The 15,188-nt window shown below is 43.2% G+C and overlaps 1 protein-coding gene across 3 annotated transcripts in view; it reads left to right on the top strand.

Annotated features, from left to right (window-relative positions):
• The window catches only part of KDM4B (lysine demethylase 4B), a 299,919-nt gene that overhangs the window by 48,376 nt on the left and 236,355 nt on the right, over window positions 1-15,188 (top strand). For all 3 annotated transcript variants that reach the window (XM_058163587.1, XM_058163588.1, XM_058163589.1), the window contains exons 3-6: window positions 5,220-5,387; window positions 8,454-8,629; window positions 9,444-9,558; window positions 14,737-14,930. In XM_058163587.1, coding sequence (XP_058019570.1) covers window positions 5,247-5,387; window positions 8,454-8,629; window positions 9,444-9,558; window positions 14,737-14,930 — 626 coding nt within the window. In that variant the 5' untranslated portion in view covers window positions 5,220-5,246. The remainder of the gene's footprint in view (window positions 1-5,219; window positions 5,388-8,453; window positions 8,630-9,443; window positions 9,559-14,736; window positions 14,931-15,188) is intronic.

Below are 15,188 nucleotides of genomic sequence, written 5' to 3'. Positions count from 1 at the left end.
CTTCCATCAAATCAAAGAATGCCTTTGGCAGTTTTACACGATTGGAAATATTTCTAAGACTTCTTTTATCTTTCTGGGTATCCATCACTCCATTCCAATCACCCATTAATATATAAGTTTTATAATCCCAAGATGTTATTCTTTTATGTAAAAACTTATAAAATTTTTCTTGTTGTTGATTTGGTGCATAAAACTCCTATTAAAAGTATTTTCTCCTTCCAATAAAAGTTCAATAGCAATATATCTTCCTTGATTATCCGCTTCAATTAATGTTGCAGATAAATTACTCTTTATATAAACAACTAGTCCATTCTTCTTTTCTGTAGCAGATGCAACAAAATGTATTCCCAATTTCGAATTTATCAAATATTTCTGGTCTAATGTTCTAATATGTGTTTCTTGTAAACATACAATGTCATTTTTAAATTGCTTCAAATAATGAAATATCTTTCTTCTCTTTTGTGGTGAGTTTAATCCATTGACATTCCAAGATAAAAGTCTAATTGCCATTATCAGCAATCGGAAACTTTTGAAGCACCAGCCGCAAATCATATCTTTCTTTGGGCCTTGCTCCTCCCACTGTTTCCGTCTTGGTAATAGCAGATTGAGCCTGTTGAGCCTTTTCTTCTTGTTCCTTGCATTTGACAGCTGCTCTTGTCATCCTTGGCTCTTTTGGAATCTCTGATCCCATCTTAGACACATCCAACGCTTGTAAACGGTCTTCTTCCATTACTATCACTTCTTTTTCTTTAATTTCACCTTCCTTTCTCCTACCATCCGGAGATGGTGGACTTCCAGCCTTAAGCACATAAGCATAAAACTCTTGTGCTTTACTGACTGTATTAAGACGATGTGCTTTCCCTTCATAGTAAACTATTATACCAATTGGGATGTCCCATCTATACTCAATCTGACGTTTTTTAAGTTCGTTCACCAAAAAAGCAAACTCCTTCCTACCTCTCAACATTTTGGGGGGAATTTCCTTTAGTATTAAAATATCTTGGCAGGCTGCTTGAATCTTGTCTCCTTTAAAAAAAGCTTGTAAAATCTCATTTCTCACTGTTCTAGTAGTAAAATAAATAACAATGTCTCTGGGAAGATTTCTTTGTCTTGCTATCCAGGAATTCACACGATAAATTTTATCAATATAAAATGCCACATCTACTGGCCGAACTGCCAAAATCTCTGCAAAGGCCTCCGAAAAAATTTGCTTCAAATTCTCATTTTTACATTCTTTTAGTCCACGGATTCGTAAAGCAAGTTCCATTGCTCTATATTATACCAAAACAATTTCATCATCAACTTTATCCATTTTACTTTGAACTGCCTCAATCTCATTTTCCAATTTTAAATTAACTTTCTTTATTTCTTCTACTTCCTGCTCCAATAAAATCACATTTGATGCCAGACCCTGTACTGCTGACACCAAACCTTCTTTAACTTCTTTATTTCCAGTCTGAATTTCTAACATCTGTTTTTTCATCTCTGACATTTCTTCTGTAATTAATTTAAACTTATCCTCTATCTGGGAAGTTTGCCAATTCATAGCATCGTTAAGAGATTCTTTCATAAAATCTTTCAGGTTATCCTGAAGTGCTTCCAAATTTAGTGATTTTGTATCTGCTGTATGTGCTGGAGAGACTCCCGGTGTTAATGTTCCTGGAGTTTTTGTAGCAGTTGACTTTAATTGTTTTGCTGCCATCTCTTAAAATTTCTCTTTAACTTAATATTACGTATAAACCTTTTAAGTCTTTTTTTTTCCAGTCTCAGTATCTCTTCTCCCTTCTCATTACAATGTTTAAAAAAAAAATTTTTTTTTCCAGCTGGCCTCAGCAATAAACAACAGACAGTGAGACTTGTAACACTTTCGTTTTCAACTGTGTAGCTCATTAAAGAACGATCGCCATTTTCACTTTGAAGTCAGATCCAAAACTTAAAAAAAAAATAACAGGGAATTGATTGATTACTTGCTTTTATAATTAGAGCTCTCCTGTTTCTGTTCAGTCCGGTATTATCTTCTTTAAGTTAAAATTGGTCCCGGCTAATATTACGTATAAACCTTTTAAGTCTTTTTTTTTTTTTTAAATCAGTCTCAATATCTCGATCTCTTCTCCCTTCTCATTACAATGTTTAAAAAAAATTTCCAGCTGGCCTTCAGCAATAAACAGCAAACAGAGAATTGTAACACTTTCGTTTTCAACTGCGTAGCTCATTAAAGATCGCCATTTTCACTTTGAAGTCAAATCCAAAACTTAAAAAAAAAAAATAACAGGGAATTGATTGATTACTTGCTTTTATAATTAGAGCTCTCCTGTTTCTGTTCAGTCCGGTATTATCTTCTTTAAGTTAAAATTGGTCCCGGAAGTTGGTCGCGGCAATTAGGTCTGCCAGAGCAGGAAAAAAGCCTCAGATCTGGAGCACTTTGAAGTTCTGAGGGGGCTTAACCCTTCGAGCCCCCTGGTATCTTCCAGGAGCTCTAGGGAAGCTCTACCTCTGCTTCTTTTTGCTCACCACCGCTTCTTCTCCCGAAGAGGGGGGTTTCCGAACTGCTGGACAGCTGATTGTCGCTGTCTTAGCAGTCCAACATGATCCAGAGGTTGGTGACCAGAAAGATCACCTCCATTGCCAACGGAGCCAACCAGGAAGTCTTGGCTTCTTCGTTTTTGAATCTTGGCAAATGATTAAAGCTCTAATTTATTATCTTACGGTGGGTTCTTGCTTCTCTAACAACTAATCTGTTGGAATTTGCAGATTTTATTGTTCTTGTGTCCAATAGATTAAGCCAGACCCAGAATGGCTAAAGTTTTTTGCTTGCTAAACATACTAGGGAATGTTTTGGAGGTTTTTTTTTTCATTATCTTTCATCCTTCTGAGGATATGAAAGGCTGATAGCTGTATCCAAGATCAGTAAATTTGGAAAGAATTCAGTGTTGACTTTACTTAAAATAAATGTTATTGTTAAATAAGTCAGAATGGCTGGGCTCACACAGCAGTAAGCCAAACAAATTACTTTGTCTTTGGGCAGCGAATATGATGAATGTATGAGCATGGTGTCTTATAACACCCTCCCATAAAACTAATGAATATACCATTTGCAATAATTAAATGTTATGCTTATCAGTAAAATCATAAAAACAATCACATTTAAAACTGTATTTTTAATAGGTAAGACAAACTCGCCTACTTGTGCATAATTATTAACATAACATAACATAACAACAGAGTTGGAAGGGACCTTGGAGGCCTTCTAGTCCAACCCCCTGCCCAGGCAGGAAACCCTACACCATCTCAGTCAGATGGTTATCCAACATTTTCTTAAAAATTTCCAGTGTTGGAGCATTCACAACTTCTGCAGGCAAGTCGTTCCACTTATTAATTGTTCTAACTGTCAGGAAATTTCTCCTTAGTTCTAAGTTGCTTCTTTCTTTGACCAGTTTCCACCCATTGCTTCTTGTTCTACCCTCAGGTGCTTTGGAGAACAGCCCGACTCCCTCTTCTTTGTGGCAGCTCCTGAGATATTGGAACACAGCTATCATGTCTCCCCTAGTCCTTCTTTTTGTTAAACTAGACATACCCAGTTCCTGCAACCGTTCTTCATATGTTTTAGCCTCCAGTCCCCTCATCATCTTTGTTGCTCTTCTCTGCACTCTTTCTAGAGTCTCAACATCTTTTTTACATCGTGGCGACCAAAACTGGATGCAATATTCCAAGTGTGGCCTTACCAAGGCATTATAAAGTGGTATTAACACTTCACGTGATCTTGATTCTATCCCTCTGTTGATGCAGCCCAGAACTGTGTTGGCTTTTTTGGCAGCTGCTGCACACGGCTGGCTCATATCTAAATGGTTGTCCACTAGGACTCCAAGATCCCTCTCACAGTTACTGCTATTGAGCAAGGTATCACATATACGGTACTGGTGCATTTTGTTTTTTTTTGGCCTAAATGTAGAACCTTCCTTTTTTCACTGTTGAATTTCATTTTGTTAGATAGCGCCCAATGTTCAAGTTAATTCCTGAAACCATTCTCATTTCTTGTTCCCTTTTCATTTTGGGTCTATAGTTCTTTATAATAGCAATTACAATACAGGTCATCCTCGACTTATAACCACAATAACTGTTGTTAAATGAGGCATTTGTTAAGTGAGTTTTGCCCCGTTTTTTGACTTTTTTAGACACAGTTATTAAGTGAATCACTGCAGCTAATAAGTCAGGAACTTGGGTTGTTACGTGACTCTGGCTTCCTCATTGACTTTGCTTGTCAGAAGGTCACAAAGGGGATCACATGACCCCGGGACACAGCAACGGTCATAACTATGAACCACTTGCCAAGCCTCTGGATTTTGATCACATGATCCTGGGGATGCTGCAAAGGTTGTAAGTGTGAAAAACAGTCATATCACTTTTTCCAGTGCCATTGTAATTTTGGTCACTAAATGAACTGCTGTAAGTTGAGGACTAGCCATATAACTCTTTTTTAATCGTACACAGTCCAGAGTAGCTCTGCCTGTGAGATGAGTAGTCTCTAAATTTGATACATAAATATAAATATATAGAAAAAATTTAAAATAACTTGCTAGCTCGGTTAAAAACTATACACTTGTGGGTTGGGTATTTCAAATAGTGATTATGATTCTCATAATTATCAATAATGCTAAAAGTGTGGGTTGGGTATTTCTTAAATAGTGATTATGATTCTCCTAATTATCAATGTGGGTTTTACATCACAAATATACTAATTGATTGCAGAAATATTACAAATTCTAAAATCAAAGTTAGCCAGTTAAGCTGGACTTCAGTCTTAACAGTCGTGTGTGTGTGTGTGTGTGTGTGTGTGTGTGTGTGTGTGAGCAAAGTGTTTCCATGGCAAAAAGATTTGCTGATGATATCAGCTGTTGCCAGTGGGATGCCCAGTTGGGGGCTCCTTTCGTGTCTCCATGAAGTTGTCCACCAAACTGGTACCCATTAATCTACTCGTGATCACCCTCTTTTGAACTGCTGGGTCGGCAGGAGCTGGAGTGCGTGACGGGAGCTCACCCCCCACTTCTTGGCAGCAACGGATCTCAAACACAATCCTGTTCTAACCTCGCAAGCCGCCGCACTCCCAACAGTACTTTAAATGTCCTAACTTGTATTAATCCAAAGATATAACGATATATTTTAATGTTTGTTCTTCCCTCTCTTCTTTTTGTTCCCTTTCTTTCTGTCTGTTTCTTTTGCAGCATAAGTGCTAAACCGCCTTCAGCAATATGGGGTCAGAAAACCCAAGCCCGCAAAATCCCAGCTGCAAAATTATGACGTTCCATCCAACACTAGAAGAATTCCAGGATTTTGGGAAGTACATTGCTTACATCGAATCGCAAGGGGCTCACCGGGCAGGGCTTGCTAAGGTGAGTGTGCTGTGGATTCCACTTCTTAGTGGTTCAGGAAGTTAACCTGAAAAAATATCTTAAAACCTGTAAATTTTTTAGTGATCCTATTTTTATGTGCACAAACCCCTCAAAAAATTGACAAAAGGGGGTTTAAAATATAGACAATTAATATCTCATACTAAATTTCCACTGTCAGTTTTAAGATATGGTGGGGATCTACGGTGTGGATTTTCTTACCAAAAAGAAAAAGAAAGAAAGAAAAAAAGAGAGAAAAAGATCGTTTTGGGATATCAAGGCTACTTAAAGGTAATCCTTGAGTTACGACCACAATTGGGACCAGAATTTTCATCACTTAAGCAATGTGATTGTTAAGAGAGATGCACTCAAGTTTACAATTTTTTTTTTTGCCAAGGTCGTTACGCAACTCATGTGGTCCTTAAACAAATCTGGCTTTCCCCATTAACTTTACCTGTTGAAAACCTCATGGGAATGTCATAAATAGTGAACAACTGACCCCAGCAATTGCATCTGTCATAAATTCCTGCTGGTTGCCAGGCAACCAAATTATGACCACAGAGATCCTGTTAACAGTCATAAGTGTGAGAACTGATCATAGTCAATTTTCAGTGCTGTTGTAACTGGTGGTTAAACAAATGGTTTTAAGTCAAGGACTACTTGTATAAAGCACCAGTTTATAAAAATGCTATTTGGTATCCTATCTGACACCTTTCCCCCACAAGTACAAGTAGTCCTCGATTTACGGCCTCAACTGAGCCCAACATTTCTGTTGCACAGTGTAACATTTCTTCAGTGAGTTTCCCCTCATTATTTGATTTTTCTTGCCACAATTCTTAAGTGAATCACTGCAGTTCTTAAGTTATAACACGGTTGTTAAGTAAATCTGGCTTTCCCCATGGACTTTGCTTGTCGGAAGGCCGCAAAAGGGGATCACGTGACCCTGGGATGCTGCAACCGTCATAAATGTGAGTCAGTTGCCAAGCATCAGAATTCTGATCTCATGACCATGGGGATGCTGCAGCGGTTGTAAATGTGAAAAACGGACATAAGTCCTTTTTTCCCCAGTGTCGGCGTAACTTTGAAGTGTCACTAAATGAATTGCTATAAGTCAAGGACTACCTAATACACTTTCGCCTTTGTTACATTTGTTTTTTCAGCGTGAAGGAGCGCCCTTCTGGATAAAACACTGGACTACACTGTCTCTGTTTAAAGTGTTTTTTTTAAAAGTACCAAAATCAAGTTAGAGAGACAAACAAGGGACGCCTCTGGTTACACACTGCGAGGGTCAAATTGTGGGTTCTAGCAGTAGCTCATATTTTGTTTTCAACATGGTTTAATAAACAAATCACAGTTCCACAGTTCCACATAATTGCCCTTAATTGTCCCTTAAAAAAAACCCCAAAGCTAAATGAACCACATGATGCCTCTGCGTAATGCGTCAGTATAAAATGTGTGTGCGTGCATGCTTTGCTTTGAATACATTGAGTACAAGTGTACTGGAACACATCTGTCAGGTTTTTCTGGGTTCCCCCCCCCCCCCAATTGTTTTTGGTTTGGCAGTTAGGGCTGCTTTGGCACAGCTTGATATCCAAACATTTACAGAGAACAAAATTGAGTGGAGCTTTGAAAAGAAAGGAGACCCTGGCTCTTCATTAAAACGGGTCAGATAACTCATTTCAGTTCATTTTCACAGGGGATTTGGGTATTGATAAAAGCTTTTGAGGATATGTTTCCTTGTCCACTCAAGTGTACCTAATTAATTTCACTATAGGTAAGGTGACAGAAAGGGTTTTAATTAGCTCCCAGACAGTTTTAGACAGCAGATGCAGTCAAACCTGCCCCTTCTGGGGCTTTTTAAGGCTGCTAAATTTTGGGGGGACAAACAAGAATTCCCTCTTCTATAGATGCAGTCATGTAGGTGAGTAGAAAATAGGAATAGGAAAAAATCCTTGGATTTCATGCTACAGGTAACTACGACCACAATTTCTGCTGCTTAAGCAAGACAGTTGTTAAGTGAATTTTACCCCATTTTACAACCTTTCTTGCCACAGTTGTTAAATTAGAAGCATGGTTATGAAGTGGCTTCCCAAGTGGGATGGTTAGACATTATAAGACATGAATAAAGTTAGGAAGACAGATTTTAAGAGGGAGAAGGCAGCAGAGGCATTCAAAGCCTCAACCCAAAGAGGAAAACATCAGAGGCCGCAGCAGAAATCCCAAAGCGATCTTATTCCCAAAACAGATTGAGTTTCTGACGAAGAATCTAGAATGAAATACACTTGGGGGCTAGAAAGAGGAAGTCAGGGAGATGTAAACAGAAGTTGTTCCAGGAGTGAAATGCTCCCAGTTCGGACCGGATCGCTCGATCCGGTAATGATGGTGGCGGGTGGTTCAGAGAACCAGTAGCAAAAATCCCTGCCCCCCCCCCCCCCACCCCAATGACCAGTTGAGCCACGCGATCATCAGAGGTTTTTTTTTTTTTTTACTTTTAAAAGCATTTTTTCTTTGGCTGAAAAAAATGCTTTTAAAAGTTTTAAAAAAGCCTCTGATGATTATGCGGCTCAGCTGGGATCGTCAGAGGCTTTTAAAAGCATTTTTTCTACAACCTCTTCGGGCGAAAAGGTAGAAAAAATGCTTTTAAAAGGCTCTGACGATTCCAGCTGAGTTGTCTGATCGTCAGAGGCCTTTTTTTTTCTTTTAAAGGCAAAAAAAATGCTTTTAAAAGAAAACAAAAGCCTCTGACAATCAGGCAACTCAGCTGGGATCGTCAGAGCCTTTTAAAAACATTTTTTCTACAACCTCTTCAGCTGAAGAGGTTGTAGAAAAAAATGGTTTTAAAAGTAAAAAAAAAAAAAAGTTGGCCATGCCCACCCATTCACATTACCAACCCCCTCCACCAAGCCATGCCCACAGAACCGGTAGTAACAAATTTTACATTTCACCCCGGGGAGGGTGGGTGGTTTCTTTTATCCAGAAGAGAAGAATCCTTCCCTTTAGCTCGTTTGTTCTCATGAAACGTGATCTATTCAAGAAAAAAAAAATTGTTCCCCCCCCCCCCTTTTGCAGGTGATCCCTCCCAAGGAATGGAAGCCCCGGAAGAGTTACGATGACATCGACAGCATGGTGATCCCTGCTCCCATTCAGCAGGTGGTGACGGGCCAGTCGGGGCTCTTCACCCAGTACAATATTCAGAAGAAACCAATGCTGGTTGGAGACTATCGGCACTTGGCTAATAGTGAGAAGTATGTCCACGGTTAAGACTTGTCTTGGCTTATAATTAAACAAAGCGTGGGGGTTCTTTTTATTTTTTTCCATTTGTAGTAAAAGTACATAGAAAAACGTTAAAACGTTTTTAAAAACATTAAAAGTCACATTAAAGTCTTTGTTTCTAGCATTTTTTGTCCCTAGTCGCATTGAGCTGCCTCCGTGTCACATTTATTGACTGCCCGTCAGCATCATTTAGTAGGATAGAGTTGACAAGGCGGTGTTTTTCTGTGCTCGGAGTGAACTAAATAAATTGTCCTACATTTGTTAGGGCTTTAAATGATGTGGCCCACAGCCAGTGGTGAAATGTAAAATTTGTTACTACTGGTTCTGTGGGCGTGCATTGGTGGGGGTGGGGGTAATGTGACTGGGTGGGCATGGCCAACTTTTTTTTAAATTTTATTTTTAAAAGCATTTTTTCAGCCAAAGAGGTTGTAAAAAAATGCTTTTAAAAGGCTCTGACGATCCCAGCTGAGCCGCATGATCATCAGAGGCTTTGTTTTTTTTTACTTTTTAAAACATTTCTTTGGCTGAAGAAAAAATGCTTTTAAAAGTTAAAAAAAAAACTTCTGATGATCATGTCGATCAGCTGGGCGGAGGGGGGAGGGATTTTTGCTGTCAGTTCTCCAAACCATCCGCCACCATCGCCACCGGATCGTGCGATCCATTCCGAACCGGGAGCATTTCACCTCTGCTCACAGCCCCATTTCATCAGAAGGGAGCTCAACTCTGGTTTACAAATATATATATATATATATATTGCCAGTTCTTAATTTTGCTTTTCCTTACCAGGTACTGCACTCCGCGTCATCAGGATTTTGATGATCTGGAACGCAAATACTGGAAGAATTTGACTTTTGTCTCCCCTATATATGGGGCGGATATCAGTGGTTCACTATATGATTCGGTAAGTCCCCGTGCAATAAAATTGGAACATATGTACAATGCAGATTTAGATAACGTTGGAACAGATTAAATTATTTGAGAACCGTAGGGGAAATTGTAAATTAACGGGATTGCTGAGGACTTACTGGTGTCATTATAATTTCTTTTAACAAAATTGGGGCTGTTGTGATTGTCTGGAGATTCTCAGTCCTCCAGGTCAGGGTTGTCTCAAAGGTGCTTTTTTCCAAGAGGCAACTGGACTTTTTGTTTTTTCTTTGAAGAGGTTTCACTTTTCCTCCAAGAAGTTTCTTCAGCTCTGACTGGATGGTGGGGAACAGAAAGATTTATATTCCTTGCAGACAGCTGGTCATTTGCATCCTTTGAGAGAGAGTTGGTAATATAAACGGATTTCCAGAAAATTGCAGACTACAGGAACCATTTTTGTGCATCAGTTTGAGATGCAGCCAACACAGACACATCCCCAACAGCTCACACCTATCTTCCACAATGAAGGGACACAGGACGGAAAGCATCCAGCAGCCAGGAAGGATCCACACCCATTTACACCACTGAGGACACAGACAAACCTCCAGGCAGCCTCAATGACTCTCTCAAAGAATGCAAATGACCAGCTGTCTGCAAGGAATATCAATCCTTCCATTCCCCACCATCCAGTCAGAGCTCAAGAAGCTTCTTGGATGGGAAGCGAAACATCTTCAAAATAAAAAAACAGAAAGTCCAGTTGCCTCTTGAAAAAAAGCACTTTTGGCGTTGCTGTGATTAATTGTTTGAAAGTTTCAAACTGTCCTTTTTTTTTTTTTTTTGAATTTATATCCCGCCCTTCTCCGAAGACTCAGGGCGGCTTACACTATGTTAGCAATAGTCTTCATCCTATTTGTATATTTATATACAAAGTCAACTTTTATTGCCCCCCCAACAATCTGGGTCTCATTTTACCTACCTTATAAAGGATGGAAGGCTGAGTCAACCTTGGGCCTGGTGGGACTTGAACCTGCAGTAATTGCAAGCAGCTGTGTTAATGACAGACTTCTTTAGTCTGTTGAGCCACCAGAGGCCCTTATTTATTTGATTTTTGATTTTTATTTGATTTTTATACCGCCCTTCTCCCAAAGGACTCAGGGCGGTGTACAGGCATAATAAAACCGACAATACAATATACAAGTTTAAAATACGATTTAAAAAACTTATTTAAATTAGCCCAGTGATTAAAATTTACCATACTAAAACCCCGTTTAAAATTAATAAATATAACATTAAAATCCCAATTTAAGCCAGCCCCGCGCGGATAAAAAAATGAGTCTTGAGTTCGCGACGAAATGTCCGAAGGTCAGGTATTTGGCGTAAACCCGGGGGAAGCTCGTTCCAGAGTGTGGGCGCCCCCACAGAGAAGGCCCTTCCCGTGGGGGCCGCCAGCCGACATTGTTTGGCGGACGGCACCCTGAGAAGTCCCTCTCTGTGGGAGCGTACGGGTCGGTGGGAGGCGTGTGGTAACAGCAGGCGGTCCCGTAAGTACCCAGGTCCTAAGCCATGGAGCGCTTTAAAGGTCATAACCAACACCTTAAAGTGCACCCGGAAGGCCACAGGCAGCCAGTGCAGTCTGCGCAGGAGCGGTGTTACATGGGAGCTACGCGTAGCTCCCTCTATAACCCCCGCAGCTGCATTCTGGACTAACTGAAGCCTCCGAGCGCACTTCAAGGGGAGCCCCATGTAGAGAGCATTACAGTAATCCAAGCGAGAGGTAACGAGCGCATGAGTGACTGTGCATAAGGCATCCCGATCAAGGAAGGGGCGCAACTGCCGAACCAGGCGAACCTGGTGGAAGGCCCTCCTGGAGACGGCCGTCAAATGATCTTCAAACGACAGCCGTTCATCCAGGAGGACACCCAAGTTGCGCACCCTATCCTTTGGGGCCAGTAACTCGCCACCAACAGCCAGCCGCGGCTGCAGCTGACTGAATCGGGGTGCCGGCATCCACAGCCACTCCGTCTTGGAGGGATTAAGCTTGAGCCTGTTTCTCCCCATCCAGACCCGTACAGCTTCCAAACACCGGGACAGCACTTCAACAACTTCATTGGGGTGGTCCGGGGTGGAAAAGTACAGCTGGGTGTCGTCAGCGTACTGCTGGTATCTCACCCCGAAACCACTGATGATCTCACCCAACGGCTTCATGTAGATGTTGAACAGCAGGGGCGAGAGAATCGACCCCTGTGGGACCCCACAAGTGAGGCCCCTCGCGGTCGACCTCTGCCCTCCTGTCAACACCGTCTGCGACCGGTCGGAGAGATAGGAGGAGAACCACCGATATACGGTGCCTCCCACTCCCAATCCCCAACCGCGCAGCAGGATACCATGATCGATGGTATCGAACGCCGCTGAGAGGTCTAATAGGACCAGGGCAGAGGAATATCCCTGTCCCTGGCCCTCCAGAGATCATCCACCAATGCGACCAAAGCTGTCTCCGTGCTGTATCCGGGTCGGAAGCGGACTGGAGCAGGTCTAGATAGACATCTTCATCCAGGTGTTGGGGCAGCTGTCGCGCCACGGCACTCTCTACAACCTTGCAACAAAGCGAAGGTTGGAGACTGGACGATAATTACCCAAAATAGCTGGGTCCAAAGAGGGCTTCTTAAGGAGGGGTCTCACCACCGCCTCTTTCAAGGCGGCAGGAAAACCCGTCCAACAAAGTAGCGTTGATAATCCTCTGGAGCCAGCCTCGTGTCACCGCCTGAGTGGCCAGTACCAGCCAGGAAGGGCACGGGTCCAGTAAACATGTCGTGCCGTGAAGCCTCCCCAACAACCTGTCCACGTCCTCGGGAGCCACAGGGTCAAACTCATCCCAAATGTGCTCAACAAGGCGTGCCTCCTCTCCTCGCTTGATCATCCCAAATTCGGTCCAGACCGTCCCTCAGCTGAGCGATTTTATCGTATAGATAACCACTAAACTCCTCGGCTCGTCCTGCAAGGGTCATGCACCTCCTGATGTAGGAGAGAGCGGGTCACCCGAAACAGGGCGGCCGGGCGGTTATCTGCCGACGCAATGAGGGTGGAGGCGTAGGAGCGCCTCGCTTCCCTCATTGCCACTAGGTAGGTCCTAGAATAGGTCCTAACTAGTGTCCGATCAGCTTCAGAGCGATTGGACCTCCAGGTGCTCTCTAGGCGTCTTCTCCGGCGTTTCATCTCCCTCAGCCCCTCGGAGAACCAAGGGGCCGGACGAGATCTACGCCGGGTCAGAGGCCGCAAAGGCGCGACACGGTCCAGGGCCCCGGCCGCGGCCTGCTCCCAGGCCACGACCAGTTCCTCAGTCGTGCCGTGGGCCAGATCCTCAGGGAATGGCCCAAGCTCCGTCTGGAACCTCTCAGGGTCCATCAGGCGCCTGGGACGGAACCACCGTATAGGTTCCGTCTCCCTGCGGTGGTGAATGGCGGTTCGGAAGTCTAGGCGAAGGAGAAAATGATCCGACCATGACATTGGTTCTGTTACTAAATCATCTAATACCAGATCATTTAACCACTGTCCAGAGATATAAATCAGATCCAGCATGCCTCCCCCTGTGTGCGTAGGGCCATCATTTACTCGAATCAGGTCCAAGGCCGTCATGGAAGCCTGGAACTCCCGAGCTGCCGTCGATGACAAGCCAACTGATGGCAAGTTGAAATCCCCCATGACTATAAGTTTGGGGGTCTCAACCGCCACAGCAGCCAGTACCTCCAACAGCTCGGGCAGGGCTGTGGTCACGCAGCAAGGAGCCAGGTACGCGATCACCAAGCCCAACTGATTCCTATAGCCCCAACGCACACAGAGGGATTCGCAGCCGGCAATCTGAGGAACAGTGGTCTCCCTCGGCTCTAGATCTTCCTTAATAACAACCGCCACCCCCCCACCCCTACCTTGGACCCTCGGCTGATGAAATGCTCGGAAGCCTGGAGGGCACATCTCAACAAGGGGGACCCCCCCATCAGGGCCCAACCAGGTCTCCGTAATGCCCCTTGACCTATAGGCACAATTAGAGCCAGAATTTCCATTGGTAAGCAAAGGGGTGGTTAAGGGAGTCCCACCCCATTTTGTGACCGTTCTTGCCACGGTTGTTAAGCAGATCCTTTCACTTGTTAAGGGGGTCAGGTGGTCATTAGGTGAATCCGGCTCCCCCCATCAACCCATCAACTTTAAAGTCAGATCCCATATGATGATCCCGTGATCCTGGGATGCTGCATCTATTGTAAATGCATGCTGGTTGCCAAGTTCGATCGTGTGTCTGGGGATCCTATGACGGCCATAAGAGTGAGGACTGGATAGAAGTCACTTTTTTCTGTTCTTTTGTAACTTTGAAGAGTTGCTAAACAAATAGCTGTAAGTATAGCTATCTCTGAAAGTGATTTTAGATTTGTAGGGATTTCATGGCCAGGGCCTTTGAAGGCAAACCATTCTTGATAACCATCTCTGCATTACAGGTAGTCCTCCACTTAAACACAGTTCATTTTAGTGACCGTTCAAAGTTACAGCGATGCTGAAAAAAAGTGGCTTAACGACCGTTTTTCCACACTTGTGACTCTTGCAGCCTCCTCATGGCCAATTGATCAAAATTTGGAGACTTGGCAATTGGTTCATATGTATGACGGTCGCAGTATCCCAGGGACAAGCAAAGTCAATGGGGAAGCCAGATTCACTTAACAACCAGGTTTTTGGCTTTACAACTGCAGGGATTCACTTAACGTGACGAGGAAGGTCATAAAATGGGGCAAAAACATACATTTTGGGCTCAGTTGCGGGAACTCCCTGTATTCTTAAGCTAAACTGTGCTGGGCTGGCTTTCAGTCAGAATCTCACTCTTCTCTTTCTCTCCCTTGTACCAATTTCTCCACGTTATTTTTAGAAAAGTGCTTTTCATTTTTCTTCCATCTGTGAATTGAATCTTAAAAGTTGTGGTAAACAGGTTTTAGACAGCCAGCGGGAGCCCGTGTAATAGCGGGCGTTTTAGTCTTGTTTTGCTCTCGAGAGCTGCTCCCGTGGCCTATGAGATGACTGGTACCCTGCTGTTTTGCAATAGCTGCTCTTGCCAGATGTTTCTCCTTCTGAGGCCGCCTGTGAAAAGTGACCGCCAGCGCCCCCTTCCTGTGTGGGGATGGAAGCAGCACTGGCTTCTCCTTTGACTTTCTGGATTTATTTTCTCCCCCATCCCCAGGATGTGGACGAGTGGAATATTGGGAATCTGAACACTCTCCTTGACATGGTGGAACATCAGTGTGGAATTATCATAGAAGGCGTGAACACCCCCTACCTCTACTTTGGGATGTGGAAGACCACCTTTGCGTGGCATACGGAGGACATGGATCTCTACAGCATCAACTATCTGCATTTCGGGGAGCCCAAATCATGGTGAGCATGTGACAGTCGATATTTAACAGGGATGTGACAAATTTGACTGATAGAAGAGAATATTTGTAGCCCAGAGTTGAACTGTGGGCACCTTGGTGCTCTCTGAGCATGGTGGTTTTCTTGCAGACATTTCATTACCATGCTAGGTAGCATCAGCAGTGCTAGAAGGGAGTCGGGTTTGTGGAGTAGAAGAGGACGGCGACTGTGGACTCCTTGGTGTTCCCTGAGCTTGGTGGTTTGCTTACAGACGTTTCATGA

This window comes from Ahaetulla prasina, chromosome 1, assembly GCF_028640845.1.
Source record: "Ahaetulla prasina isolate Xishuangbanna chromosome 1, ASM2864084v1, whole genome shotgun sequence".
Lineage (NCBI taxonomy): Eukaryota > Metazoa > Chordata > Lepidosauria > Squamata > Colubridae > Ahaetulla > Ahaetulla prasina.
Note: the sequence above shows the minus strand (reverse complement) of the source record. Positions and strands in the feature narration are given on the sequence as shown.